Here is a 27,557-nt window from a genome sequence, read left to right as displayed (position 1 = left end):
CAAAAGAAATAGAGAAACTGAAGATTAGATGAGGCCATGGAGAGGTGGTTTCTTACAAAGAGTAGCAGAGTTGGCAGATCCACAGTGAGTAATGTTATATTTAGCAGTCACTTTAATGTTGGGTACTATTTTTGCCTTTGAATAGCCTTTAATCTTAGTATTTCTTTTGGCCTCAGCAGATGAACCTCACCCTGATCTAAGCTTTGGTTCTCATTTGTCTAATGAGTACAGTTAAGCATTAAGAATCTGTAGGCTAGGGGCTAGAGAGATGGCTCAGAGGTTAAGAACACTGGCTGCTCTTCTAAAGGCCCTGAGTTCAATTCCCAGCAACCACATGGTGGCTCACAACTATCTATAATGAGATCTGATGCCCTCTTCTGACAGGCAGGCAGGACACTGTATATATAATAAATAAATAAGTCTTTTTGTTTTTTAAGCAAAATGTTAAAAAAAAAAATACTCTGTAGGCTGTTCATTTAGGTTGTAATTCATTAACAGAGGTAGATGACCTTGAGACACATCCAAAAGACTTAATTTTTGACCTGGAGAACATTCAATTAGTTATTCTTTGTAGTTGGACTTTTTTTCGTATTTCCACTTACTACTACTCTCTTAAGGAATAATCATCTTTAAACTCCATGGTTATGAAGCCTTTATATGTTTTTAGGTCAGCATTTAAATTTAAATTTCATCATAATTTAAATGGTTGCAGACATTATTATTGTTGTTGTTGCTATTATTTAGTGGCTGTTAAAATGACTTAAAAATAATACCATTTCTTTATAGTTGTTAGAAATTCGATGCCGTAATCCATTTTTTTCAAATGTGTGTGGACTAAGAGTGTGGGTCAGTGTTGAAGCACATCCGTAGCATACACAGCCCCGAGCACCACTACCACAAAGACAGAGACTCTTTAGCAGTGTCCGAAGCTGTATAAAGTCCTCCTCTACTTTGTAGGAGGTCACCCTAAGGTCACGCATTCATGCCTGAGCCCCTTTCCTCACCTCCTGCCGTCCCTTCTCTGTCGTAAAATAAATGTCCAAAGTTTGTTCCTTTATGAAGTTCTGTTTAGAAGTTTGTTCTATAATTACAAGTTTTAGTAATAAATAGTACATCACGCAAGAGTAAATACGGGTTTTTCTAAATAATCATTAAGTACAAAGTAAAGTAAAGTGCTTGGAAGTGTTTTCAGTGTCCAGAAGCCATGGGAGAGAGGGTGGGGAGAGGGAGGGAGAGAGAATGCATGCTATTTATTGCTAGAACATAACCAGCCTCAGTCCTGTTTTACCTCATTTTTAAAACTGAAGACAATTTCCAACATGTCTACAATGTATTCTTATTATTTGCTCTTCCCCTCATTTCTCTCCCTCCATCCCTTCACCCCTCTCATCAGCATCACCCGTGTTGGCACTGCAGCTACCTAGTGACCGTCTAAATCGTGTCAATAAGTGGACAAGAACAGAAGTTGTAACTGAACTTTTTTAACAACCATCCAAAAAGTATTAAGCTTATTTTGATTGCTCATCTGGCAACTAGAAATCTCTGCTGGTTTTGATTTTCTTTCCTCCTCTTCCTCCTTGTAGTCTTGTTGTTCTTCTTCTTCTTCTTTCTTTTTCTTCTCCTTTCTTCTAGTTAAAATCAAAGAATTATGAAATACTTGACTAGCTACTGCCTCTTAAGATAGGGTTGTTTCTGAAAAAGTGTTTTGCTGAAAACGATGCTTGTTACTTAGCACACTGGTTCACAGACTTGACAGTACACCACCATCGTCTGATGGCACGCATCCAGCACAGGTTCCTGAGTTTTATAGTCTGACTTTCTACTCAGGTTGGACTTGAGAGCTTTCATTCCAACAAGCTCTGTGAGTTGCTGATGCTGTTGCTCATGACCACTGGGCTAATACATCTAAAGTAGGATTTAACGTTTGAGCATATATTGCTTTCCATTAGTACACTGCTTCTGGTACTCATAAACTGCTTTGTATCATGTGTTTTTATTTCATTATTGTGAGAATCTAACAGTACAGATTTACTCATTTAATACATGAGACTGTCTGCCACAAAACTGAACTAATAAGGCGGGGGCAGTGGGGTTGTCCTCGGTGTGAGGAGTGGAGCACAGGCCTGGGAGGTGCCAACCTTGCAAAGCTGATTGTTATTATTTATATAAAATAAAATTCCTTTGCTTGTTTTTGGGACAGGCTCTTTTCCTCAAATTTCTTATCCTAGAAATGGCTATAGAATTAATATTGACCTTTCAAACTTAAAAATGAATTTATTGCTTCCAATGCATTATGTAAATAAGCTGACATGGTTATCGAGTTGGTGACCTTAGCCTGTTTGCGTGTTCATTTGTTTATTTGTTGGTTACAATGCTGGGGTTTAACGTAAGGCCCTGCACCTAGGTTAGGCAAGCATGCTGCCACTGAGCCTCCCTCCCGAAGCTCTGCTCCTTGCCTCGGATGAGGCTCTATTTCAATCATTTGATGGTTGATTTATTTTCCTTCTTTCCTTCCTTTCTTTTCTTTCTTTTGTTTTTTTGAGACAGGGTTTCTCTGTGTAGCCTTGGCTGTCCTGGATTCACTTTGTAGACCAGGCTGGCCTCAAACTCACAGCGATCTGCCTGCCCCTGCCTCTGCCTCCAGGAGTGCTGGGACTATAGGTGTGCACCACTGCGCCCAGCTTGTGGCTGATTTTTTTTTTTTTTACCTGTACCTACACAGCAAAGAATTGGGAAACAACAAATATGTAAAGTAGTCAATCAATTTGTAAAGATGGGGGAAATAGTTTATATTGTTAGTAGCTAAATCACCCATTTTATTGTTTTTTAAATTATTATGATGCTAAGCAAAAAAGGAAGACTCTAAATCACAGCACCTGGTCGCTTTGCTCTGTTTCTCTGGTGTATCTTCATGTGTTTCCATACTTTGTAGAAGGCATTCTTTACATAAGAACTGACTCGGTGTCCATGGCTGTAGCATGTAGTTACTGTTCTCTAAGTGGTGTAGCTAACGCATCTTTTTCCTCAGCTTGCAGAGCAGTTGTAGCCCAGCATGGCCTTCCACCTCCGGGCATCGTGGAGATAGACAGTGAGAAGTTTGCTTGTCAGTGGTAAGTCCTCGCTTCTCCTCAGGGTTTGCAGAAAAAGAAGCAGGTCCAGCAGCCACCTGCAGTGGTTAGCAGGGAGGACCAGAGGTGTACAGCAACTTATCTCACCTGTACTTTCCTGTGGTTTCAAAGAAAAGAATTCATCAAAACATTTTACATTAAAACAGCCTAATGGATGTCATTTAATTATGCCATTTAATGCCTCTGGAATAACATTTGTGTTAAAAAGTTATCTTTTGCTTTGTAGAAAGTCATGTTTGTCAGCTTTCAAAGTCTGTTCTTGCTGAATGATTTTGCTAAAACTGAATTGGACTAGTAATAAAGTAAAACCAGGATTTGTTGTTAAATATTATCTTTTCCATTTAAAAGAAAATGTGTTCTTTGTTTGGTTTTTTGTTTTTGTGTTTGAGACAAGTCCTTACTGTGTAGCCCAGGCTGACCTTGAACATAGCCTCTCACATACAGAGTACAGGCTGGCACCAGCACCCCTGGCTTAAAGCAAAACATTTTATTCAAAGGTATTCATCTTTCCATGACTGGTGAGGGGAAATTAATCAGGTGATAGAATAACCCAGGTATAGAGCTTGAGATAAACAACTTGACAATAGTACTGTTTCTTGAGAAGACTCTGCCATCTAATGTCAGCCACCTGAGCAAAGCACATGTACAGCTGCTGAGGTTCCATGCTGGGGAGTTGTTCAGGTGCGGCTCATGAGACCACCTGAAAATTCCTTGTCCATTTCCCAGCCTGGGCTCCTGCCTCTGTGTTCTCAGTTTGGTGTTTTCATGTCTGTTTTTGTGGGAGCTTCCTAGACTCCTGTGCTGTGCTCTGATCAGGGTTTTCTTTTAAGTGTCTTGATTTGCTTCTTCATCTTCTTAGGTTTTATACTTTAACCCTTTATCCTTGAGGATTCTCCTTCAAATGCTAGCTGGGTCTGTTAGCCTCCGCACTGCAACTTAAATGATGTGTTTTCTGTCTACTCTTGAGCTCTGAGACCATAGAGGATTGGGAAAATTGAAAAGAGCACAAACCACCACCACATTAAAACGTGGAGTGTGTGCATGTGCGGACTTCTTCACATCCTAATATGCTCCTGCCACTTGTGACAAGGAGGAAAGGAAACTGTTATATCATTACTACTGGGTTAAATGTATGAGAAATAGCCACGGTAGCCTGTTTTGCACAGTGAGTTGTAAAAAGAGATTTCACAAAGCTAAGTTGCTCTAAAAAGAAATATGTGTTAGTTTGGTAGGAAGTAGCAAACGGAAGTGTTCTGAGGTGAGAGTGGTGGGGTGTAGCATGTTATTGCTGTATGGCATAGGTGAAGACATTGGTAATTCTTGCCTGAAGGGATTTGATCAAAGAGCAAAGAAAGATTTAGTTCAGTTTTCCACTATTTCCTTGACTTTGGTTGATTATTATGTTTCCTATGATTAGGAGTTATTGCAAGACAGATCCGCCAGCAGGTAACCACTGGTGACACTGCTTCTTAAAGAACATTTGTTGCTAATAGACCATCCTTCCTCTATTTATAATACTGTAATAACTCTGATAAGTAATTGTTCTATTTCATTAAACCTGTCTAAAACCTACTGTGTATTTTTACTACTGACATACAAGGTAGTGAAACTTGATTAGTTGAAGTAATTATTAGTATAACATGTTATCTTTTAATATGGTTAAACAGTGTCCCATGGTATATAATGTCTGTATTTCTCTTTTTTAGGCTAAATGCTCATTTTGAAGTAAATCCAGATTGTTCAGTCTCTCGGGCAGAAATGTATTCCGAATATCTCTCAACCTGTAGCAAGTTAGCGCGCGGTGGCATCCTCACATCGACTGGGTTTTACAAGTGTCTTAGGTAACGTGCAAGGCTCTTCAGAGCGAAAGCCCTTGTTTTGGTTGCTCTTGTGTACTAGAGAAAACACCATTTCTACTTTTGCCTCTACTACTTGAATGCTCCCATATGCTGGCATTAGTGCAGTAGAAGCTTAGGGAAAGGTAATTGATTAATCTCTATGTTGAGGCATGATGAGGTTTATCGAAGAAATAAAAGTAAGATATCAAAGTCTCTTTTCCTTCTACCTACATGGGCATCTTGAATATGTTCTGTTTAAGTCTTAAATATTAATATGCAATTAATACACATCTGACTAAAGATGAGACTTTTTGGTACTTGATACTTGATAAATTTGTAAAATGAATGTTTTTAAATTGGTTATATATGAGATTCTTAACTCAATGTTATTAATAAATAATGTTCTTTTAATCTTGTACATATCTTTCTTGGCATTCCACTTTTGCAGAATATGACGTTGTGGAGCATATTGGTCGTGCATAAGCAGCAGTGGCCATGCTCTAAGCATTAGGAGAGGCAATGTTGTGTTCTTGTGTTGGTTTTCATAATTGAGTGTGTGTTATTTTACAGAACAGTTTTTCCAAATCATACAGTGAAGAGAGTGGAGGATTCCAATAACAGCGGGCAGGCACACATCCATGTAATAGGCGTGAAACGGAGGGCTCTTCCTCTCCCCATTCAAATGTACTACCAGCAACAGCCAATTGCCACTCCTGTTGTTCGCGTTGATTCTGTTGCTGATGTATCTCCAACTCCTTCACCTGCAGGTATTAATTTTAAATTTTTTGTTTGTTTGTTTGTTTTTGTTTTTCAAGACAGAGTCTCTCTGTGTTAGCCTTGGCCGTCCTGGACTAACTTTTGTAGACCAGGCTGGCCTCGAATTCACAGCAATCCTCCTGCCTCTGCCTCCCGAGTGCTGGGATTAAAGGCGTGCGCCACCACCGCCCAGCTTGGGCATTAATTTCTTTACACCCTTCCCCCTGTATTAAATAAGATAATAAGACATTTGTCATTTTACAGTCACTTGACTTAAAACTTTCCTTTCTCCCCATATATACAGGAATCCCTCATGGATCACAAGCTGTAGGAAATCATTTTCAGAGGACTTCTGTTACCAACCAAACTTCAAATGTGACTGCAACTCAAATGTCTTTTCCAGTACAAGGTGTTCATTCTGTGGCACAGACTGTTTCTAGAATTCCACCAAATCCTTCAGTTCATACCCACCAGCAACAAAATTCCCCCGTGACTGTCATTCAGAGTAAAGCTCCGATTCCTTGTGAAGTTGTTAAGGCAACAGTAATCCAGAATTCTCTGCCCCAGACAGCAGTTCCTGTCAGCATTGCTGTGGGAGGAGGACCTGCACAGAGCTCTGTGGTTCAGAATCATAGTTCAGGGCCACAGCCTGTGACAGTTGTGAATTCTCAGACGTTGCTTCACCATCCATCCGTGATGCCACAGCCAGCGTCATTACACACAGTCGTACCAGGACAGATCCCTTCAGGTACTCCTGTTACAGTGATTCAGCAAACTGTACCGCAGAGTCATATATTCGGACGAGTACAGAACATACCAGCATGTACGTCTACAGTTTCACAGGGTCAACAGCTAATCACCACATCACCACAGCCTATGCACACTTCATCTCAACAGGCAGCAGTTGGTAGCCAGCCCCAAGACACTGTTATCATAGCTCCGCCACAGTATGTGACAACTTCGGCGTCTAATATCGTCTCAGCAACGTCAGTACAGAACTTCCAGGTAGCTACGGGACAGGTAGTTACCATAGCTGGTGTTCCAAGTCCACAGCCCTCCAGGGTGGGATTCCAGAACATTGCCCCCAAGCCACTTCCTTCTCAGCAGGTTTCATCCACAGTGGTACAGCAGCCTATTCAACAGCCGCAGCAGCCAACCCAGCAAAGTGTAGTGATTGTCAGCCAGCCAGCGCAGCAAGGTCAGGCGTATGCACCAGCCATCCACCAGATCGTTCTTGCTAATCCGGCAGCTCTCCCAGCTGGTCAGACAGTTCAGCTAACTGGGCAACCAAACATAACTCCATCTTCTTCACCGTCCCCTGTCCCAGCTACCAATAACCAAGTCCCTACTGCCATGTCATCTTCTTCCACCCTTCAATCCCAGGGACCACCTCCTACTGTCAGTCAGATGTTATCTGTGAAGAGGCAGCAGCAGCAGCAGCATTCACCAGCACCTCCAGCACCTCCAGCCCAGCAGGTACAGGTACAAGTTCAGCAGCCACAGCAAGTGCAGATGCAAGTGCAGCCTCCGCCGACAAATGCAGGAGTAGGTCAGCCTGCTTCCAACGAGTCTAGTCTGATCAAACAGCTGCTGCTTCCAAAGCGGGGTCCTTCAACCCCAGGGGGGAAGCTCATCCTCCCGGCCCCACAGATTCCTCCCCCTAACAATGCAAGAGCTCCTAGCCCTCAGGTGGTCTATCAGGTGGCCAATAACCAAGCAGCTGGTTTTGGAGTGCAGGGGCAAACTCCAGCTCAGCAGCTATTGGTTGGGCAGCAAAATGTTCAGTTGGTCCAAAGTGCAATGCCACCCGCAGCGGGAGTGCAAACTGTGCCCATTTCGAACTTACAAATACTGCCGGGTCCACTGATCTCAAATAGCCCGGCAACCATTTTCCAAGGGACTTCTGGCAACCAGGTAACCATAACAGTTGTGCCAAATACCAGTTTTGCAACTGCGACTGTGAGTCAGGGAAATGCAGCTCAGCTCATTGCTCCAGCAGGAATTAGCATGAGCGGAGCGCAGGCAGGAGCTGGGCTTCAGGTGCAAACGCTTCCAGCCGGACAATCACCGTGTACCACTGCGACCCCCCCATTCAAAGGCGATAAGATAATCTGCCAAAAGGAGGAGGAAGCAAAGGAAGCAACAGGTTTACATGTTCATGAACGGAAAATTGAAGTCATGGAGAATCCGTCCTGCCGACGAGGAGCCACAAACACCAGCAATGGGGATACAAGTGAAAGTGAGATCCAGGTGGGGAGTCTGTTAAATGGGAGAAAGTACAGTGACTCAAGTCTACCTCCTTCAAACTCAGGGAAAACTCAACACGAGAGCAGTCAGTGCTCACCAGTCAGCAATGGACCATCGCTGGAATTAGGTGAGAACGGAGCGTCTGGGAAACAGAACTCAGAGCCAGTGGATATGCAGGATATCAAAAGTGATTTGAAAAAGACCCTCGTTAATGGAATCTGTGATTTTGATAAAGGAGATGGTTCTCATTTAAGCAAAAGCATTCCAAATCACAAAACTTCTAATCATGTAGGAAATGGTGAGATCTCTCCGGTAGAACCACAAGGGACTTCAGACGCCACTCAGCAAGACGCTGCCAAAGGTGATCAGTTAGAAAGAGTATCTAATGGACCTGTGTTAACTTTGGGTGGGTCACCGTCCACGAGCAGTATGCAGGAAGCTTCCAGTGCGGCAACACAGCAGTTCAGTGGTACTGCTCTGCCTAACGGACCTCTCGCTTCAAGTTTGAATTCAGATGTGCCTCAGCAACGCCCAAGTGTAGTTGTGTCACCGCATTCTACAGCCCCTGTCATACAGGGCCATCAAATCCTCGCAGTTCCCCACTCAGGATCCAGAGTGTCCCCCTCTGCGCTATCGACTGATGCTCGGTCTACAAATGGCACAGCTGAGTGCAAAACTGTAAAGAGGCCAGCAGAGGACAGTGATAGGGAAGCAGTCCCGGGAATTCCAAATAAAGTAGGAGTTAGAATTGTTACAATCAGTGACCCCAACAATGCTGGCTGCAGTGCAACGATGGTAGCGGTACCAGCAGGAGCGGATCCAAGCACTGTAGCTAAAGTAGCAATAGAAAGTGCTGCTCAGCAAAAACAGCAGCATCCGCCAGCCTACATACAGAGTGTGGTCCCACAGGTGAGTCCTTCTGTCCTGTTTGTTTCACTAAGATGGCATCTGCAAACATGAAGCCAAATGAATTCCTTATGTCTCAACTTAAGCAGCTATGGTGTCAGGTCAGGTCTCCTCAGGCGTCCCTGCTCCTTGTCTGTTAAACAGTTTTCAGTTCTTCACTCTAGCATTCAAGGTAAGGATTCTTTCAGCTTTGTATATGCAATGCCCAGTTACACATGTTGATATTTTCACTTAAATGATGTAATGTTGAATGCAAAGTAGATATTCAGTAAGTTAAATTTTTACATTTTTACTGTATGTGAACTTCTCAATTCATCTGGATTACATATGTCTGATTGATTTTCCTCTTGGAGTCTGTTAGAAATCTGAATAAGGGGGCTAAGAGCGCCTGAGGGCCCAGGTTCAATTCCTGCCATACACATGGCAGCCCACAGTTGTCTGTAACTCCAGGCTCTGACAGCCTCACACAAGCATGAGTGCAGGCAAAATACCAACACACATAAAATAAAAGAGCTGGGTGTGGTGCAGCACACCTTTAATCCCAGTATTCCAGAGGCAGGCGGATCTCTGTGAGTTTGAGGCCAGCCTGGTCTACAGAGTGAGTTTCAGGACAGCCAGGGCTACACAGAGAGACCCTGTCTTGAAGAACAAAACAAACAAACAGATATAAATAATGATCCTGAACCAAGCTAAATTAGAAGAGAACTCTAACGAATTATTCCATTTACCCTCATGTTTGAGTGTTCTTAATCTTCCATTGGGATGGTATTCAGTAGGACGGCTTCAGCACCAGGAAGAATAACAACGCTTGCTGGCGTTGGGACTTGGCCGAGGACTCTACACTGGCGCCTCCTCTCATGGGACCTTCACTAATCCTGTTAGCACAGCATTGTTAACCCTGTGCTGAAGGACTCAGGTGTTAGAGCTCCAGGGTTGTCATTAGTGAGGTGGTGAGGGGACTGCAGCCTGCTTCAATCTGAAGCCGCCTCCTACTTTAGGAGAGCTTGGCTCTCCTACTCTAAACAGTTTCTCTGTATGATTCTAGAACACCTTTTGTCTCACATTTTAATTATTTGAACTATTGTGCATAAGATATTAGTGTTACGAAATACTCAGCCTAGGGCACTAATACTAAAACTCTAAGCATATTATTCATATACAGGTGGCTTGGACCATTAAAATCATACGTTTTGTAGCCAATTTGGAAAAGTACTCTAAACTGTCACTAATTTTCTATGAGAACACAGTTCACTCTTTTAAAAAAGAGCCAGAGCATAACTGAGCGGTAGAATGGCTGGCTTCGCTGGTGTCAGTCCCTGGCTTCAATTCTCAGTCGTCCCCGGATCCCCAAAGCTGCATCCTTTATCTCCCAAGTTGAACTTACTTGAAGGAGAGATGTGACGTCTGCCAGAGGTCTATGGAAATGAAACAGCAGCTGGGTTCCTTGGCATGGTGGTGAGCATCAGCAGTGGTCCAGGCCTGCGGGAGCTCGGGGCCGGCTGTCCGGGGCAGACTTTTCTGACGCAGTCCTCGGGCTCTAGCTGTCCATCCTTAAGAGCCTGCTCACCCCTCCTCTGCTGCCGAGATCCTTCAGTCTATATGCATCCCCAGGCTGCAGTTTTAGGCCTTGGGTGGATGCCATTTTGTTCACAATTTGAATTTGTACCTTACAGGGGTCTAAGGTAGAGCATTTTCCCCTCTGGTTATTTATACATGATATTGAATTGGAAACATATAGAGAATTTTTTAAAATTATATCTGCTTTAAGGCAGATTTCTTTCTTTATAGCTGCTCATTTAAAATCCAATATTTTGCAAGTTCCGAGAGCAGTTTATAGAGTACCATTTCTAGGTGGCCCGCCCTCTGCACTTTCCAAGAGTTGATGTCTGTTAGATGCAAAACTAACAAAAAGCTACACTAACATATTTACAAGTAAAAATGACCTCAAGAAACTTAAAAATAAATGGAGGTTGGTTTTTTTCACATCATGCAAAACACATATTAAATGTTCTATAACTGTTAATCCTGCAATCTGATAACTTGTGTTTTGTTTGTTTGGGGTTTTGTTTGTTTGTTTGGGGTTTTGTTTGGTTTGGTTTGGTTGTTTGGTTGGTGTTCTTTCCAAGACAGGGAGGGTCTCACAATGTAGCCCTGGCTGACGTAGTACTCGCTGTCTAGACCAACTTGGCCTTAAACTCCTAGTAATTCCCTGCTTCTCCCTCCTGCTGGGGCAAAAGGTATGTGCCAACGTGCCCAGATTTTGGTAATTTGTTTGTAAAAATAGTTTACTTTAGGTTGTAGCTAACAGGTTTCAAGTGTGTGGTCCTGGTTTCCTGTTCTCACGGGACACATTCTTAGTGTATAGTGCAGTGTTTTTTACTTCTTTCCTTTTTGGTCCCTTCCTGGCTTGGCTTGGTTTGGCTCTGTGTGGTTTGCTTTGGTTTGGTTTGGTTTGGTTTAGTATGGTATGGTATGGTATGGTATGGTATGGTATGGTATGGTATGGTATGGTACGGTTTGGTATGGTATGAGGCAGTATCTTACTATGTATGTAACCTCAACTGGCCTCTAACTCACGACCTTTTTGCTTCAAGTTCCAAGTTTACAAATATGATCCACGAAGCTCAATTTGTTCCTCCCTTTGAAAAGGAGCTTAAGAAATTGCTTCAGCCTGTTAAAAGGGGAATATTTAGCCTTTAGGAGAGTACATTTAGTGTTATTATAGGAAATCATTTTAACAAGCCACAAGGGTGCCATTTCAGTGTTTGTTTTAAACTGTTGTTCAAATGTGTGGTGTATTTGCTTATTGCCATAACTAACAAAGGGTCTACCAGGAAGCTTAATTATTCTTTTTATTGTATTTCTACAGGTCCTTAAAAACAGGGCTGATAGATATTAGATGTTACACATATTCATACTTAATAAGAGTAAAACGTTTAGTATGCAAGGTGCTTTAAACCAAACATTCTCCAGAGTTCATGTTTTCTCTTTTTTAATTTTGAAATATTTTAAGAACATATGGGATATCCTGAGGATACAAACTAAATAAAAACACAAAATAAGTTTCCTTTTTATATATCATATATAAGCATATGTTACGTATATGTTTGTACAATGCGTTTCCTGACTGTTCTGCATGTGGTACGAAGGGGTCACAGGAGGTGATTTTCCCCTTGTCATGCCGGGTGCTGGGAAAGCTTCAAATTTTAGAACTTACGTTTCAGATTGTCTGATTCAGTATTTTTAACCTATAATTAAAGAAAAAGGGAATAGTGGAGCTGAAAGGAAGTTAGTGTGTAGTTTCCATCCTCACACACACAAAGAAATGCCTTTCCAGGGATTAATTTTACCCTCTCAGCTCTGCTCTGGAAAGAGCTGCACACTCAGACGCGGTGCAGTCATGGCTTCCATGCCTGGGCGGGTTGGGAGAGTCTGCCCAGCAGTGCTAGTTCCGCTGTCAGGTGCTCGCTTCGTGACCATCCTGCTCATCTATAATGCACATTAAATCAAAGCTCATATTAGAAAGGGATTTAAGAATGTCATTATCAGCTGGGCGTGGTGGCACACGCCTTTAATCCCAACACACAGGGAGGCAGAGGCAGGTGGACCTTCCGTGAGTTCGATGCCAGCTTGGTCTACAAAGCAAGTCCCAGGCAGCCAAGGGATACACAGAAAGACCCTGTCTCAAAAAAAAAAAATGATGACACAAAATTCCTCTTATTATTCCTGTGCCTGAGTGCTGGCTATGGCTAGCTTCCACGTTCACTGGAAATGATGATGAGGAAGAGGAAACCAGCTGTGTGTTCTTGTGCAAAAGGCCTTTTAAGTATGATTGTTATCTATTTTATGAATGTGTGTGTTTTGCTTGCATGTGTGTCCTTCTACCATGGCCATGCCTGATGCCTGTAGAAGCCATAAGAGGGCATTGGATCTCTTGGAAATGGATTTAGAATGGTTGTGAGCATCATTGTGGGTGCTAGGAATTGAACTCCAGTCTTCTGGAAGAGCATCTCTGTAGCCCCCAAGACTTAATTTTTAAAACTTTAATTTACTTATTATATATGCATGTTCTGCAAAGACAGAGCCAGTTGCCTTCATATCCTAGTTTTGCTATTTCGGTTCCTCTGTTCCCTTCTACCTGCCCCTCCCCTCCAAAACAAATACAAACATCATTTCATTTCACTGCATTTCAGTTTTCTTTTAAATAGATACATGAAACTGTAAAACCAACTTGTACTTAGTGGAAGTAGTGGTTTCTTTACACTCCCTCATATCTCTTTATTCCAGGTTCCCATAAAGTGTGTGTTGTTTATGTTTGAATTTGGTTACTATGTTTTTATTCATTCTTAATTCACAACTTAGACTAGCTTCAGTCATCTTTGTCATGTCCCTTGTTAACATTTGGGATTAAAATGTCACATGTTGCCTATTGCTCAGTTTTCTATGACCCAGTAAGACTTTCACAATCGTCAAAAAGATAAAAAGTCTTAGCATTTGTGAAAGTTAAATCTTTATACCTGGACGTTCAGTAAGGCTTACAATTTAAATGGCAATAACCAGATCAGGAAAACTTGTTAGCCTCGAGAGTTGCTTCATTCAACAGAATCTGTAATACACTGTAGTTTCTCACGCTTGAGCTTTGTACTTGCTTCTCTTACTTCTCAGTTACGGAATTCACTGTTTTCTATTCACAACCCATATTTCGAGGAGACGATTTGATACTTCACACCACCCACCATTGGTGTTCTTTCTCCCTGTCAGCGATGGGCATCTGCTTACATGGCTGATCTGCATGTACGGTATTGTCCTTTTGAGAGACATCTGTAGTAGGTTCATGTCACCCAATGAACTCAAAACCTGCTTTTCTTCTGGATTCCTCTGTTACAATAGTAATAGTAACATATGTCATGGAGTGAGATTCTGGGCACTTCGTGTATGATTTCATCTCATCAGTCAGATTGTATTACCTGTACTTAAAAAATGAGAAAACCAAGGATCAAAGAAAGTAATGTGGTGCCCAGGTCACAGAAACTGTTGAAAAAGGCTACACTGAGGGTTAAGGGCGGGCAAGATGGCTTAGCACATAAAACCATCTCCGAAACCCATGGTGGTAAAAGCAAGGGAGCCTACTCCCCAACGTTGTCCCCTGCACATGCGTGTCACGCAGTAGGTGAGAACAGGCTGATCTGTGAGCTGGAAAGTCCTTCTGTGACATCTATGTCACTGTGTTGCTCATACATTTATTCTCCTGTTGTTACATTTATTCTCCTGTTGTTACATTTCAGAGATGCTGACCAGTCAAAGTAACAACTCGAGCTGTGTTCCCAGAGTAGGCTTCCCACTGAGCTTAGAGCTCAGCGTTTCTGTTTCCTTTGTTGTTTTTAAGAACAAGTGCTCCTGTGTCCCGTGCTGGACTGGGACTCATAGCTGAAGGTGATCTGGAACTTCTGATCACCTGCCTCTCCTCCCAAGTTCTAGGGTTCCAGTACTGCTAGCACGGGGAAGACCCGGTTAGCCCCCCAGCATTGCAGAGGGGCAGACTGGCTTCCTGTATGAGGTCCATTCCAGGAGCGTGCACAGGAGGCAAGCACTCTGCCAACCCAGCCCCAGCCCCAGCCCTCCACTCAGGACTTCCCATTTCTGCTAAGACTTTTCCAACATTTTATTTTCTTACTTGTTTCTTTGCACTGTTAAAGCCTTGTATGTTTTTGTTTTGGCTTAGAAAAATAATTGTGGTTTTTAATCACAGGGACCCAGCACTTTTAGTATTTGCTATCCTGTGCTGATACTACCAGTAAATGAGCAAATATATTCTCTATGTGACCAAACTTTTAAACAGTTCTTGATATGCTAGTGTTTCTATAAGAAATTTAATATGTTTTCTTTTCAGGTATTTCAAGAAAATGTGTGACCTAAAAATTTTAAGGATACTTTATTAATGAATTTCAAAGAGACAGAATATAACCAAGGTTATATTTAGAAGTCTGTATGTCTACCTTAGGCTGTGTTACTATCAAAGCTGTAACTGTGCCAGGCATAGAGGCATCTGAAATGTGGCACCAGAAAGATTGTGTTCCAAGCTGTCTGGGGCTGCATGGCAGTTGAAGGCCAGCCAGCTTGAGCAACATAACAGGGCCCTGTCTCAAAAAACTAAAGGATTACGGTTGGAGGTCAGTCTTGGTGTCCTTGGCTAGAATGGGGAAAGTCTTGGCTTGGATCCCCAGAACTGCACCAGGGCAAACGAGCTGGAGATAACTCTTTCTGATACTCTCCTTACATGGCCATGTTCATCATTAGTAAGTCTCACCTGAGGCTTGCTTTGGTTCATGTTATAACACTGATGAAACCTAACAGGAAAGAATTTCTTAAAGCAGTATTTTGCAGCTGATCTGTTCTTCAAGAGACAAGTAAATCATATGGCTTCATTTTCATTTAAAACTATAATTGAGTTGCTTCCTAAATTTCTTAATTTGAGTAATATAGTCTGTTGTCCATGTTTGTCAGTTCTACATTCATGAATTTAATTAACTTGAGTTAAAAATATCAGAAAAAAATTGTTCTTTCGTGAACATGAATTAGAAATACAGTGGAGCAGCTATTTGTGTTCATGCATTTACATTGTCTGCATTATTGTATATAATGTAGGAAGGACCTAAAGTGTACAGGAAGACATGCACTTTTTTTATACAAGCACTTTGCCATTGGTATAAATGTATACAAAACTTGACGTCCATGGGAATTTTGGAACCAAGCCCTCACAGGTGTCAAGAGGTAGCACAGTGTATACTCTTCCTTCTGTGGTTCCGGATTTTAAAAGAAGCATACTAAATTTTTTAAAATAAAAATCATCTCTTTAAATGTAATCATTAACTTAAAATTACAAAATGTAAATTTTATGTTGGAAATGTGTAACTATTATTAATGAGTTTATAGACTATAAAATGCCGTTTCAGTGTGCTGTCACAAACTCTATTTGTGCTTTTCTGCAGAACACTCCTATGCCACCCTCACCAGCTGTACCCGTGCAGGGCCAGCCCAGCAGTTGTCAGCCTTCACCGCTCAGTGCATCCAGTCAGCATGCGGATCCAGTGCGGAAGCCTGGGCAGAACTTCATGTGTCTATGGCAGTCTTGTAAAAAGTAAATGGCTGTTTTATTTGTTATACAAAAGTGTGATTCCATATTTAAATATGTCTTATATCATTTATAACATTTCCTTTTCTGAAGCCAATAACTTTTAATGAAAAGTCTTTTATGTTGAGAAGTTACACTTTCATGGAACAAGAGGCATGCCTCAGCTGAGAGTCCGTGTCAGTGCTTGGAAGGACTTCGCTGTTGAGTGGCATTAAGGAATGTGTCTGAGCATTAGTTTGTAATCAGTTAAGAATCTGATTGTAAGCCAGGCATAGTGGTACAATTTCTATCTCAGCACTCATGAGCAGAAACAGGCAGATCTCTGCATTTGGTGCCAACCTGCTCTACATACGTAGCCAAGGGCCGGGCCAACCATAGCTGCATGAAAGGTGGGGAAGAGGCACCGTAGAGCGACATGTGTGAACAGTTGTGCCTGTAATCCTAGCGCTTGGTCCCTGAGGCAGTAGGATTGCCGTGGGTTTGAGGTCATCCTATGCTACAGTGTGAGATCTATCAAAGAAAAGTAAACCCCAATTTGATTATGTGTTTTTTTAAGATAACATAGAGACAGCTATAAAATTGCTAGAAAAGCAATGACTTTTTTTTTTTACTAATTTAGTAATTACTAAAATTACTTAGAAGCAATATCATTTAGAAAATGAATTTTTGTCTTTCATTGGAAATTATTTTTGAAGTCATTCCATTTCACAATTTAGTAACTAATATGAGCAGCAGATAGACCTGAACTTACTGTGTGTGAGTAGTGTGTGTGCGTGTGCTATATGCACGATGCTTGGTATGAACCAGGAACTGACCATATGGCTTAAGCTGGCTGGCCAGAGGGCTCCTGGGCTCCTACTGGCTTCTGAGTGCTGACGTCACAGATGCAGGCCTACGCCTGGCTTTTATGTGGGTCAGCGGCATCTCCTTGTGTGTGAGCAGTAAGAGCTTTGCACAGTGAGCCATCTTGTAGCCCCAGGACTGAACTCTCTTTTTTCTTTTTGTGATGCTGGGTCTGGATAGAACACCGGGCTTTGCATACACTGAGCAGGTGCTAGAGCTAAGCTTCTATAGTAAAGTGTTGCTAGACTTATGGAAAACTTTATGATGCTGGGTAAAATTCAAGGTTTCTTTCCATCAGCAGAGCTGAGCCAAGACCCTTTGTCGTGAGTCACGTGAGAACTTTAAGCCTTGGGCCCTTACTTGGATAAGCAAAGTGGTTCTCATTTCTTAGGGAACAGAGATTCCATTTTCATAACTTAAAAAATTATTAGCATTTTTTATTTTTTAGAGATAAATATATTTGGTTAATTTAATATACAGGGTTTTGGTATAACCGTGAACTTTCTTTATAGCCGGAGGAGTGTTAATAGCATGCAAAGCCTGTGCTTATCAAACTTAAAATCTCAAAGTATCAGTGCTGCATGGTATCAGCTTAGTGTGTCTTGACCAGTTGTTTTGTTTTTTGTTTCTTTTCGATTAAAAAAAAAAAAGATTCTTCATGTTAGTAAGGGTAAGCATTGCTTTCTATTTCTGCGAGTCATGGTACATGGGTAGTACTTGATCATAATGTAGATCCCAGAAAAACGCTTCAGTTGTTTCTCTTACTCATGGAAACTGGTCTTTGTGCTGTGGTACTGATGGCTCGGGCCTCACACGTGCTCAGCATGACACTGCTGATGGCTAAGCCCCCAGCCCTGCTGTAGTTACTCATGTGTGCTGTTGTTTTAGCTTGTGTGGTAGGTAATCTGATGCTTTGTTTGCTAGTGTCTACTCTCTATTTGTTGTCAGATTTGGTTTGTTTTTCTGTTTTCTAGTGGTTAAAAACAGCTGACACAGTAGGTAGTCTATTAAAGCTGTTTGTTGACTTTTTAAAAGTTTAAGAGTTGGATTGCGGATTTAGCTCAGGGGTAAAGCATTTTGGGCTGTGGGCTCAGTCCTTAATTTCAGGGGGATAAATGAAGTTTAAAAGTAACTGCTTTAGATGATGTTCTTAGACTGTGTCAACAAAAAATTGGGGAAGATTTAATGAGCCTATATATGGAACACCACTTTCCATCTAGATAATATGTTCCATGTTACATAATTTAATGATGTGCTACTGTTATTTCTGAATAAGATATATGCAGTAATACTTCTTAAAGCTTGTTATTTTTTTCCAGGCTAGTTAGTTAGTTAGTTTGTTTGTTGAGTTTTGGTTTTTTTCAAGACAGAGTTTCTCTGTGTAACCTTGGCTGCCTGGACTTATTATGTAGACCCAGCTGGGCGCGAACTCACAGCAATCCACCTGCCTCTGCAGTGCTGAGATTAAAGGTGTGCGCCACCATGCCCGGCTTTTTTTTTTTAATTCTCATTAATAATAAATTAAAACTGAATCTACAAATACTTATCAAATGTTTTCTTAGTGCACAGTTCATGTGGTAAAAACTACAGGTACTAAGATACTTCTATCCCTGGAAGGAAACAGCCCAAAACGAGTAAATTACAGTTTAATAAATAAGTGCTGTGAAGAGATCGCCACAGCACTGTTAGCGCACGGTGGGTGTTGGGAGAGTTTCCCTTCAGACCTCATGTTTGAGTCGGGTCTTGAAGAGTGGCGTTGGCCTTTGTCAGAGCGGCATGCCGTCCTCAGGAGTGAGAAAAGGCCCAGTAGACGGAGCGGAGCACCAGGGAAAAAGAAGAGCTGCTATTTCTTCAGATTCAAGTTCTGTTCCAAACGAAAAATTATATGTCATAGCCATTGTCCACTAAATGGTTAAGTGAGAGAATTAAATAATATTTTATCAAAATAGTATTTTCCAGAGTACGTACTCTGGTGCCTCATTTTTGACCATATCCTCTGGATGGGAAGACCTGGTGGCACTCAGAGGAAGGATAGCAGGCTACCAAGAAGAGACTTGATACCCTGTGAGCATATACAGGGGAGGAGGTCCCCCTCAGTCACAGTCATAGGGGAGGGGAATAGGGGGAAGAAGGAAGGGAGGGAAGATTGGGAGGATACAAGGGATGGGATAACCATTGAGATGTAATAAGAATAAATTAATAAAATTTTTAAAAAATAGTATTTTCTACTATATTTATAAACCAAAATTATTTAGTTCACTGGTTATTGTAAAATGCCTAGTATTTTTAGTTGAAATGTACTCACATCCTTTTATGGTATGAAAAGTGACTTTGAGTGTGCAATTGATTTGTGTGGCATCACCTCTCAGTAGCACACCTGAGTCACCCACTATCTCAACATATGTCAGCAAGGTGTAAGAATGTTTATAACAATTTGTTTTCTCTTCCATTTGCTTAGTATGACGTCCATCCTTTTATTTTCAGTCTCTCTAAAGAGAAGTACTATTTTTTTTGTTTTTGTTTGTAATTGTTTTAAGAATTCCATACAGTGTTTTTATCAGATTTAGCCCGTCTTTCCTACTCATAACTTTTGTCTCCTCCTCCCTCACCCCCGCACCCCCATCAAGTTCAGTTTGTGCTGCCCATATACTCTTGGACATGTGGCATTCCACCAGAGTGTGGTCAGCTTATCAGGGACAACGTTCTTGTTTAATTTTTTTTTTTTTTAACAGATGAGTGATTTGCCTGCATGCATGACATCTACCACATGTGTGCCTAGTAGCCAGAGAGAGCATCAGATGCTCTGGAAATGGAGTAAAGATGACTGTGAGCCACTATGTGGGTGCTGGGAATCAAACCCCAGTCCTCTGAAAGAGCAAGTAATGCTCTGACCCATCTCTCCACCCTCCTGGAATCAACATTCTTAAAGAAGACTGGCTCTGCATCTCCCAGCCATCGGTTGCCCGCACTCCTCAGCTAGAGGTGGAACTTGTGTTTCCCTCCCCTTTCCATGCTAGGATTTGGTCTTGCTTGAGTCCGCATGGGGCATCTGTACGCTGTCCGAGTCACTGTCAGCTCGTGTGTGCAGTTGCCCTGTGGTGTCTGGAGGGCACTGTTTCCTTGCCATCTTCCATCACCTTTGGCTCTTAGAGTCTCTTTGCCCCGTCTTCTGCAGTGTTTGCGGAGCCTTAGGAGGAACGGGTGTGATACAGATGTCCCAACTAGACCTGATCATTCCACGGCGTCTTATTTTGTGCGCCCTGGACAGCTGTGAGTCTCGATGTCAGTCCCCAGCTTCTGCAGATAGAAGCTTCTTTGATGAGTGTTGAGAGATGGGTGGGTGTGATAAGACATTTAGAAGTCAGTTAAACGCTATGTCGATGGTAGTAGTTTCTCCCTAGAGCTTATGACCTGCTTAGCCGCAGGCTCAGCCAAGAGTCGTACCAGGATAGCTTCCATCTTGTGGGGCAGCGCATAAATTCAAGCAGAAATGATTGGTTATTACTGGGACAGCCATGCCAGTGTTGCAGCAGTGGGCATATCCTGCGTGCACACGTTACTGTAGTTCATGGGGGCATGCCTTTCTTAATGCTAGGTAGAATCCACCAGTGACACCATCTTGTCTTGATTGTTTCTGCTTTGCAGAGTATTGATCTCATTTCTCTGGTAGTTTTAGGCCTGTTTCTCCTGTGACTTGTGGCCGATTGTCTTTCAAAGATAATTATTTGTCAGTTTGTGAGCATAGAAATATAATAACCTCTGTTATACTCTTTAATTTATTAAATTGATTTATTTGTGTGTGCACACATGTACACGTGCTGTGAAGCGAGTGTGGAGGCGAGAAGGTGTCTTCAACAAGAGCTGCTTCTCTCCATGTGGGTCTGGGGTGCAGAACTCAGGACATTTACCTACTGAGCCATAGAATCTGATGGTATATGCGTTGTGCTTCTGTTCTTTTTCATTCGTTGGAGAGTATTTTAGGATCCTGAATGTATTATAACTTGCGATGTCTCATGGGAGATAGGTAAGAATATCATTAGAGGAAATATTCTATAAATGTTAATTAGGTCCAAATGATTGGTGCTGCTGGCTGCTTCAGTTTTTGTTCTGCTTTTTCTATTTTGCTTTGTTTTCGTTTATTGATTTTTGCTTGTTTGATCTGTAGCTTACTGGTGTTAAAGTGCCCAGCTATGATATTTTATATGTCTGCTTCTCTAAATAGTTCTCATCTGTTTCTGCCTGACAAGCTTAGGTGTATACATTTTTCATTCAGAGTGAGTGTGTGTGTGTGTGTGTGTGTGTGTGTGTGTATTTCCCAGCACTTGGGAGGCAGAGGCAGGCCTATCTAAGTTTGAGGACAGCCTGGTCTACAAACTGAGTCCAGGACAACATGGGCTACACAGAGAAACCCTGTCTTGAAAGCCACCCCGCGCCCCCCCCCCAAATGATGCCACCATTTGCTCCCTTCACGTGACTTAGTCCTTTGCTCCTGTTTGTGTATTGCTATTAGGCAGTGTTGACTGTTAGTGCATAACTAAAATGTTTCAATAATGTGATTTTAAAGAAAGTGTGACCATTAAGAATTATGTCTTGTTATGCACAGTGGTTTTCATTAATGCTTTGCTTGAAGGTTTCTGTCGCCATAGAGGGTATTTGAAGGTCACTTCTCTAGGGTAGGTAACCCTGTAGGTCTTTTGCTACTCACTGCCAACACTTGAAAGTGTTTGAAGGAGACCCCCACACGGTGGGTTAGACACAACCACACCCAAACACCTGTTTTCACCAAGATATTTTATTAAACAGGGAGGACAAGTTAAAGTGGCTGTTTTTTGCCTGAGTCAGAAACAGCAGTAAATAACCTTGCAGGTGTCAGTTTTAGGAAGAGAAAAGGCCTATGTCTGTGTCAGAATGGGCTAGGGTACGCTTTGAGTGAGCACAATAATTAGGTGCACCAAAGAGGGCTTTTGATTGCTGGACTTAAGTATTTGGATGGCTGGTCCTTGGTAGTCAGCCTCAGGAGGAGGAAGTGGGCAAATACAGAATGGAGTTGGGGGCTGGGGCTAGGAATGTGGAAGTGAGGGTCCCTGGCCGCTTTGCTGATGCTTCGCTGATGACTAGAGCACAGGCACAACTGACCTCACACGAAGCTGCTATGGCAGCGCTAGCTTGGGAAGCTGGTGATGTGCACTGCCTGGCTGCCTGCCTGGTGATGTGCACTGCCTGGCTGGTGATGTGCACTGCCTGCCTGGTGATGTGCACTGCCTGCCTGGTGATGTGCACTGCCTGGCTGCCTGGCTGGTTTTTAACATGATGCCATTCTTACAACATTGAGCCCAATTACTTAGAGATTTACTAAATATCAAACTGTTCATATAGCATAAAGTTGATTGAGGTTAACATAGTTTTCAGTGTCAAATATTTAAAATGTTATAAATATCATTTCCTAGTTTGGTAATCTAGCCTGTAATTTACTAATATTTATTTCTTGGGAAATTATGCATAGAATACAGAGAATTGTCTTCAGAATTGCTGCCCGCATGAAAAGAAGTTATAGTATCAGAAACGCTGAATATAAAACTATGCCTTAGTTTATACCTAGTGATATGCCTCCGCATTTAAGGTATGTTAGGGGAGAAAAATCAGTCGTTAGTGTGAGACGTGTATGCCTGTATTCCTAGTTTGAAATCCCAGCTTTGGTACTTAGCTCTGATTCTGGAAAATGATGTTTGAAAGCCCATTTTAAAATATAAAGTGAGGTGTGACTGTGCATGTGCTGGTGTGTACTGAGCAACACTCAGATAGAGGCACTCTGTGCTGTGAGAAGCTTTCCAAGAACAGTGTGATGTGCTCAGTGCTAGATCTTTCTGGGAAACAAAGTTAGTATTCATGCTAAATTTTACTCAGATTGATTTAGATGTTTAATTTTTCCCATTAAGAATATGCACACAATTCTCTGCACCTAAGGCTCAGAGAACACTGCAGAAGAGGGGGCAGAAAGATCCAGGGGTTTGCTGTGAGATGTGTCTCTCTTTTTTTTTTTTTTTTTTTTTTTTTTTTTTTTTGGTTTTTCGAGAAAGGGTTTCTCTGTGTAGCCTTGGTTGTCCTGGCCTCTCTTTGTAGACCAGGCTGGCCTTAAATTCACAGCAATCCGCCTGCCTCTGCCTCCTGAGTGCTGGGATTAAAGGTGTGCACCACCAACACCCAGCTATGTCTCTTTATAATGTCAGGAGCTACAGCTATAAAATCTCAACAGTGTGACTCCTGAACGTGATGACACCAACAGACAGGCCGAGGTGGACAAGGATGAAGACCTGCGGGGCCTCCTCCTCCTCACACAAACTACTGTATTCAACTAAGGATTGCTGAGGTTGGAAGTCATACCGTATTTTTTGGACTGTTAAGACTCACCTGGCCATAAGATGCACCCAGTTTTTGCAGCAGTAAAACAAGAAAAACAGTAAAATCAGCAATCAGGCCAGAGAAGCACACCCTAATCCCCCCCTACACACACACACACACACACTTTTGAGTGGCAGGGGAGTGTGTCTTATGGCCCCAAAAATACGGCAGTTCTTCTCAGAGACGAGCACTCAGTTGGTTATCCAGTGCCAAATAGTCAGCCCCAAAAACATACATACATGAAACATTATATGAACTGAGCTGGTTATGTTTAGGAATGCATACGTGTATGTGTGCTGGGTGTTTCTTGATTCGGCCTCCCTCAGTGATGGGTGCTCACCTGGAAATGTAAGCTGAAATAAACCCTTTCCTCACTATGTTGCCTTGGTCATGGTGTTTTTTATTAAAGCAACAGAAACCCTAACAAGTGTAATGGGGTATTGCTGTGGCAGACGTGACCATTTTGTGAGGATTGTGGAAGGACTTTGGAACTACGGGCTAGAAAAGTCGTTGACATCGAGATCTCAGTGGCATGCTCTGTAGGCGCCTGGAAGATCCGGCTGTGCAGATGGTGGAGGCCCGGCTTGTGCCTGTCAGAGGGAAGCAAGGACTCCACCAGGCCTTCTGTGTGAAGACTGTGGTTCTGGTCAGCTGGAGCTGGCAAACCCGCAGTGATGAACAAGAGACCAGAACCACTAAAGTAAAACCTTTTTTTTTTACTTGGACAATTGATGCTGGTTAGTTGGGCCTGAGAAATTAGTGGCGGTAAAGAAGAGACCAACATTGTTGATGTGAAATCTTCTGGGAAGTGTTTCCTGAGAGCACACAGAAGCTGTGTTGCAGAGAAGCTCACGGGTTTTACCTCACTCTGGCCAGCCGGACTCGGTAGGGTAAGCGTCACCTAGGTGGTATGAAGGGGTCATGGAGAACAGCTGAGTCTTGGCACTGTGAGAGGCCAGGCGAGGCCTTTGGTGAAGGTTCAGCTGAAGGCCCAGGACTGACGGGGTCATGCAGAGAAGTTGAGGCTTGGCACCCGGGAGAGAATCTATTGGTGAAGGTGTAGCCCAGTTGCCCCAGAAGACCCCAGCATTTGGAGATGCCAGTGCCCTGGGGTGACCACCAAGGACAGCAGCAGCCGTGGCGTGGAGCCAGCCAGACAAGCTGTGTGCGCTGCAGAGGGCGGAGCTGGAGAGCTGACCCAAGCCCTTTGGAGGAAACCAGAAGATCAGGAGTGGATCCCAGACACCGGACATTGAGTTGTTTGCACTGTTGGGGTTTGGGTTTGCTTTCATCTGATTGTGACTGTGCCCTTGTTCTTCTCGCTTGAATTAAGAGTATATTTAACTTAATTTGATTTTTTTTTTTTTAAACAGAAACCCAGAGTTGAGAGATTTAGAACTTTTAAAACATATTTTGGATTTTTAAAGAGACTGGATATGTTGATGGGACTGAATTTTTAATGTGTTTGAATTTATGGAGACTATGGGAGGAAGGAACCTCAATTGATTAAATGCCTTCATGAGTTCAGACTGTAGGCAAGCCTGTAGAGCATTTTCTTAAATTAGTGATTGATTGGTGTCGGGGAGGGGCAGCCATGTGGGTGGTGTCATCCTGGGCTGGTGGTCCTAGATTCTATAAGAAAACAGGCTAAGCAGCCCCTTCCATGGCCTCTGCATCAGCTCCTGACTTGCTCAGTGATGGACCGGCACCTGGAAGTGTAAGCTGAAATTAATCCCTTTGCTCCAAGCTGCCTTGGTCATGGTCTTTTATCATGGCACTAGAAACCCTAAGTAAGAAAATATCCACAAACATGTAGACAAATAAAAATTATGAATGAAAAAAGAGACCATGAACTTGACTTTGAAGGAGGAGATAAGAGAAGATTTAGAGGGGGAAGAGGAAGAGGCAAAATTGCATCATAATAGTACAATCTCAAAAAAATAAAATAAACCATTTTTTAAAAGCATGCACGCAGATTTAACCCATAAATTATGCGAACTGTATGATAAGAATAAATTAGCACCTACATTGTAAACACCTTCTTCCAGTGGTACTTTCTCAGGTGTGGACTATTATTTTAACCTGCTGTTAATATTTTGTGGCAGTTATACATTTTTAAAGCATGTTTTAATATCTGTAAATGTTTGTTTGACACAGGTTTCACTACATACCTGTGATTGACCTAGAATTCACTAGAGCACTTGCAGAGAAATTTGCCTTTGTAGGGAGGATTTTGGTTTCTTTGTTTTTTGAGACAGAGTTTCTCTGTGTAGCTTTGGCTGTCCTAAACTCACTCTGTAGACCAGGCTGGCCTCAAACTCACAGAGAGCCACCTGCCTCTGCCTCCCTAAGTGCTGGGATTCCAGGCATGTGCCACCACATTCAGCTAGGGAGTTTCTTTTTAAAACACAGAAGTGTTACTGCAAATATGTTTTAATCCAAGGTGTGAGGGTAAAGGGCTGCTTTACATCAGGTGACTTTGATGGGCCTGATGCTCTAGCAGGGGTGTGTTTTTGCCAGCTGCAGAAAGTTTGAGATATGTAAATGTTAGGTTCTGTAGAGGCGGCTTCCCGTTGTTGGCAGTTGTTGCTGTGGGTTGTGGTTTGTCAAGGAGGTATATGCAAAGAAACAAGAAATTAGATACACTGACAGCGAAGATCAAACTCGCCCAAAGGAACTCAACTCCCACACCCAGCTGGGTGTCATCTTTGTTTGTTTTTTGAGACAGGGTTTCTCTATGTAGCCTCAGCTGGCCTGGACTCACTTTGTAGACCAGGCTAGCCTCAAATTTACAGAGATCCGCCTGCCTCTGCCTCCCCGAGTGCTGGCATTACAGGTGTGCGCCACCATGCCTGGCTCCAGCTAGAAGTCATCTAGCGATACCTTTGCCCTCTTTCCTTTCTATCCTTTTTTCTCTACTATCTAGAGTTAGTAAGGGTGGAGATTGGTGGGAGAGAGAAAAAGAAATCAAAGGCTGCCTACAACGGCATCCCTCATGGGTTGCTAGGTATAGGGTGACTTTCTTGGCCTTGCTAGGGGTTTAAATAACAACAGAGACTTTTATATAGTTTAAAGCTCAGCCCGTTTGCTGGGCCAGCCTCCCAGTTACCTTTTAAGCTTAGCCCGACTGTTCAGCCTCTGCCGCCATGTGGCCACTTCTGTGTTCCCTTCCGTATCTGCTGCTGGCTCTCCCGCTTTGCTCTCTTCTCCCAGCATCCCTATCTTAGAAGTTCTGCCTTCCACTTCCTGCCCCAGATCCTTGCCATCAGCTCTTTACTAAACACCTGACACATGTCTTAGATTGCCTGTATGCATGTAAGGAGGACAAACACCTGGGACAGGCTATGGAAACCACAGGGATGAACAACACCTCCACAGAATGCTTAATTACCCATCCATGTATAAGACTGTATTTGGGTATATGCACCCAAGTGCAAGTGCCTGCCAAAGGTAGGTGATTGTAAGCCATCTGCCATGGGTGCTGGGAATGGAAACTCTTGTCCTTTTAACCAATAAACAATCTCTCCAGCTCATAAATTGGTAACTTTAATAGTGAAATTAGGCTTGTTCATCTCTCTCTCATACGTCTGGAGAATTGTGTGTGTGTGCGTATATATTATATGTATTACATATATATATTAAACTGGCTAATCCTCTACCAATGTGGTTGATACTGCCTGGTTTTTAGCAGCTGGTTATAAAAATAATGCATATCTTTGATATTTCTTATGCCATAAGATAATATGTAAAACAAATAGATGTCAAGGGTTGAGGTAAAAGTTCAATTGTTTTACAGCAATAGTTCGGTATAGGTGTTTATGTATACTCTTAAATGGTTTTTCACATTTATGCATATGTGTTTTATGTTGGAATTTTACCACATAAGATTGCATGCATATTTCATGCAAATAAAGTGGGGGAGTCTGTTCTGCAGCAGGAGTGCTATTAAGACATGGGATGCTTTTAGGCCATTGAAAAAAGAAACTGCCAAGAACTAAGAAAACTTCAAATGAATCTAAGTTAAACTTGTTTTCAACCTTTTGATACATACCTTACCATTGCAGTGTTCCCTTTTAAATTGATCTTCTGAGTTTGGTGGTTTTGTTAAAATATAAGTAAGTGTGTATGTGTGTGCGCGCGCACACACACACACACACACACACACACACACACACACACCTTCTTGAATATACTGCAAGCTTTTAAAGGCGGATGAACTTGAGAAAACGGGAAATGTGCTTGTGCCCATGTGTTCTGGGCAGGCTTCTCATGAGAACAGTAGTGGTCTGAATCTTTGCACCAGAGATG

General features: G+C 42.4%; 1 protein-coding gene across 1 annotated transcript in view; it reads left to right on the top strand.

Moving 5' to 3' along the window:
- Positions 1–27,557, top strand: part of ARID2 (AT-rich interaction domain 2) — a 128,866-nt gene that overhangs the window by 83,015 nt on the left and 18,294 nt on the right. Inside the window, exons 12-16 of the mRNA XM_084748937.1 lie at positions 3,029–3,110; positions 4,835–4,969; positions 5,537–5,733; positions 6,027–8,878; positions 15,865–16,013. Of these exons, the coding sequence (XP_084605063.1) occupies positions 3,029–3,110; positions 4,835–4,969; positions 5,537–5,733; positions 6,027–8,878; positions 15,865–16,013 (3,415 nt within the window). The remainder of the gene's footprint in view (positions 1–3,028; positions 3,111–4,834; positions 4,970–5,536; positions 5,734–6,026; positions 8,879–15,864; positions 16,014–27,557) is intronic.

This window comes from Acomys minous (assembly GCF_964271855.1).
Source record: "Acomys minous genome assembly, chromosome: 12".
Taxonomy (NCBI): domain Eukaryota; kingdom Metazoa; phylum Chordata; class Mammalia; order Rodentia; family Muridae; genus Acomys; species Acomys minous.
This window is presented reverse-complemented; position numbering and strand designations above follow the sequence as displayed.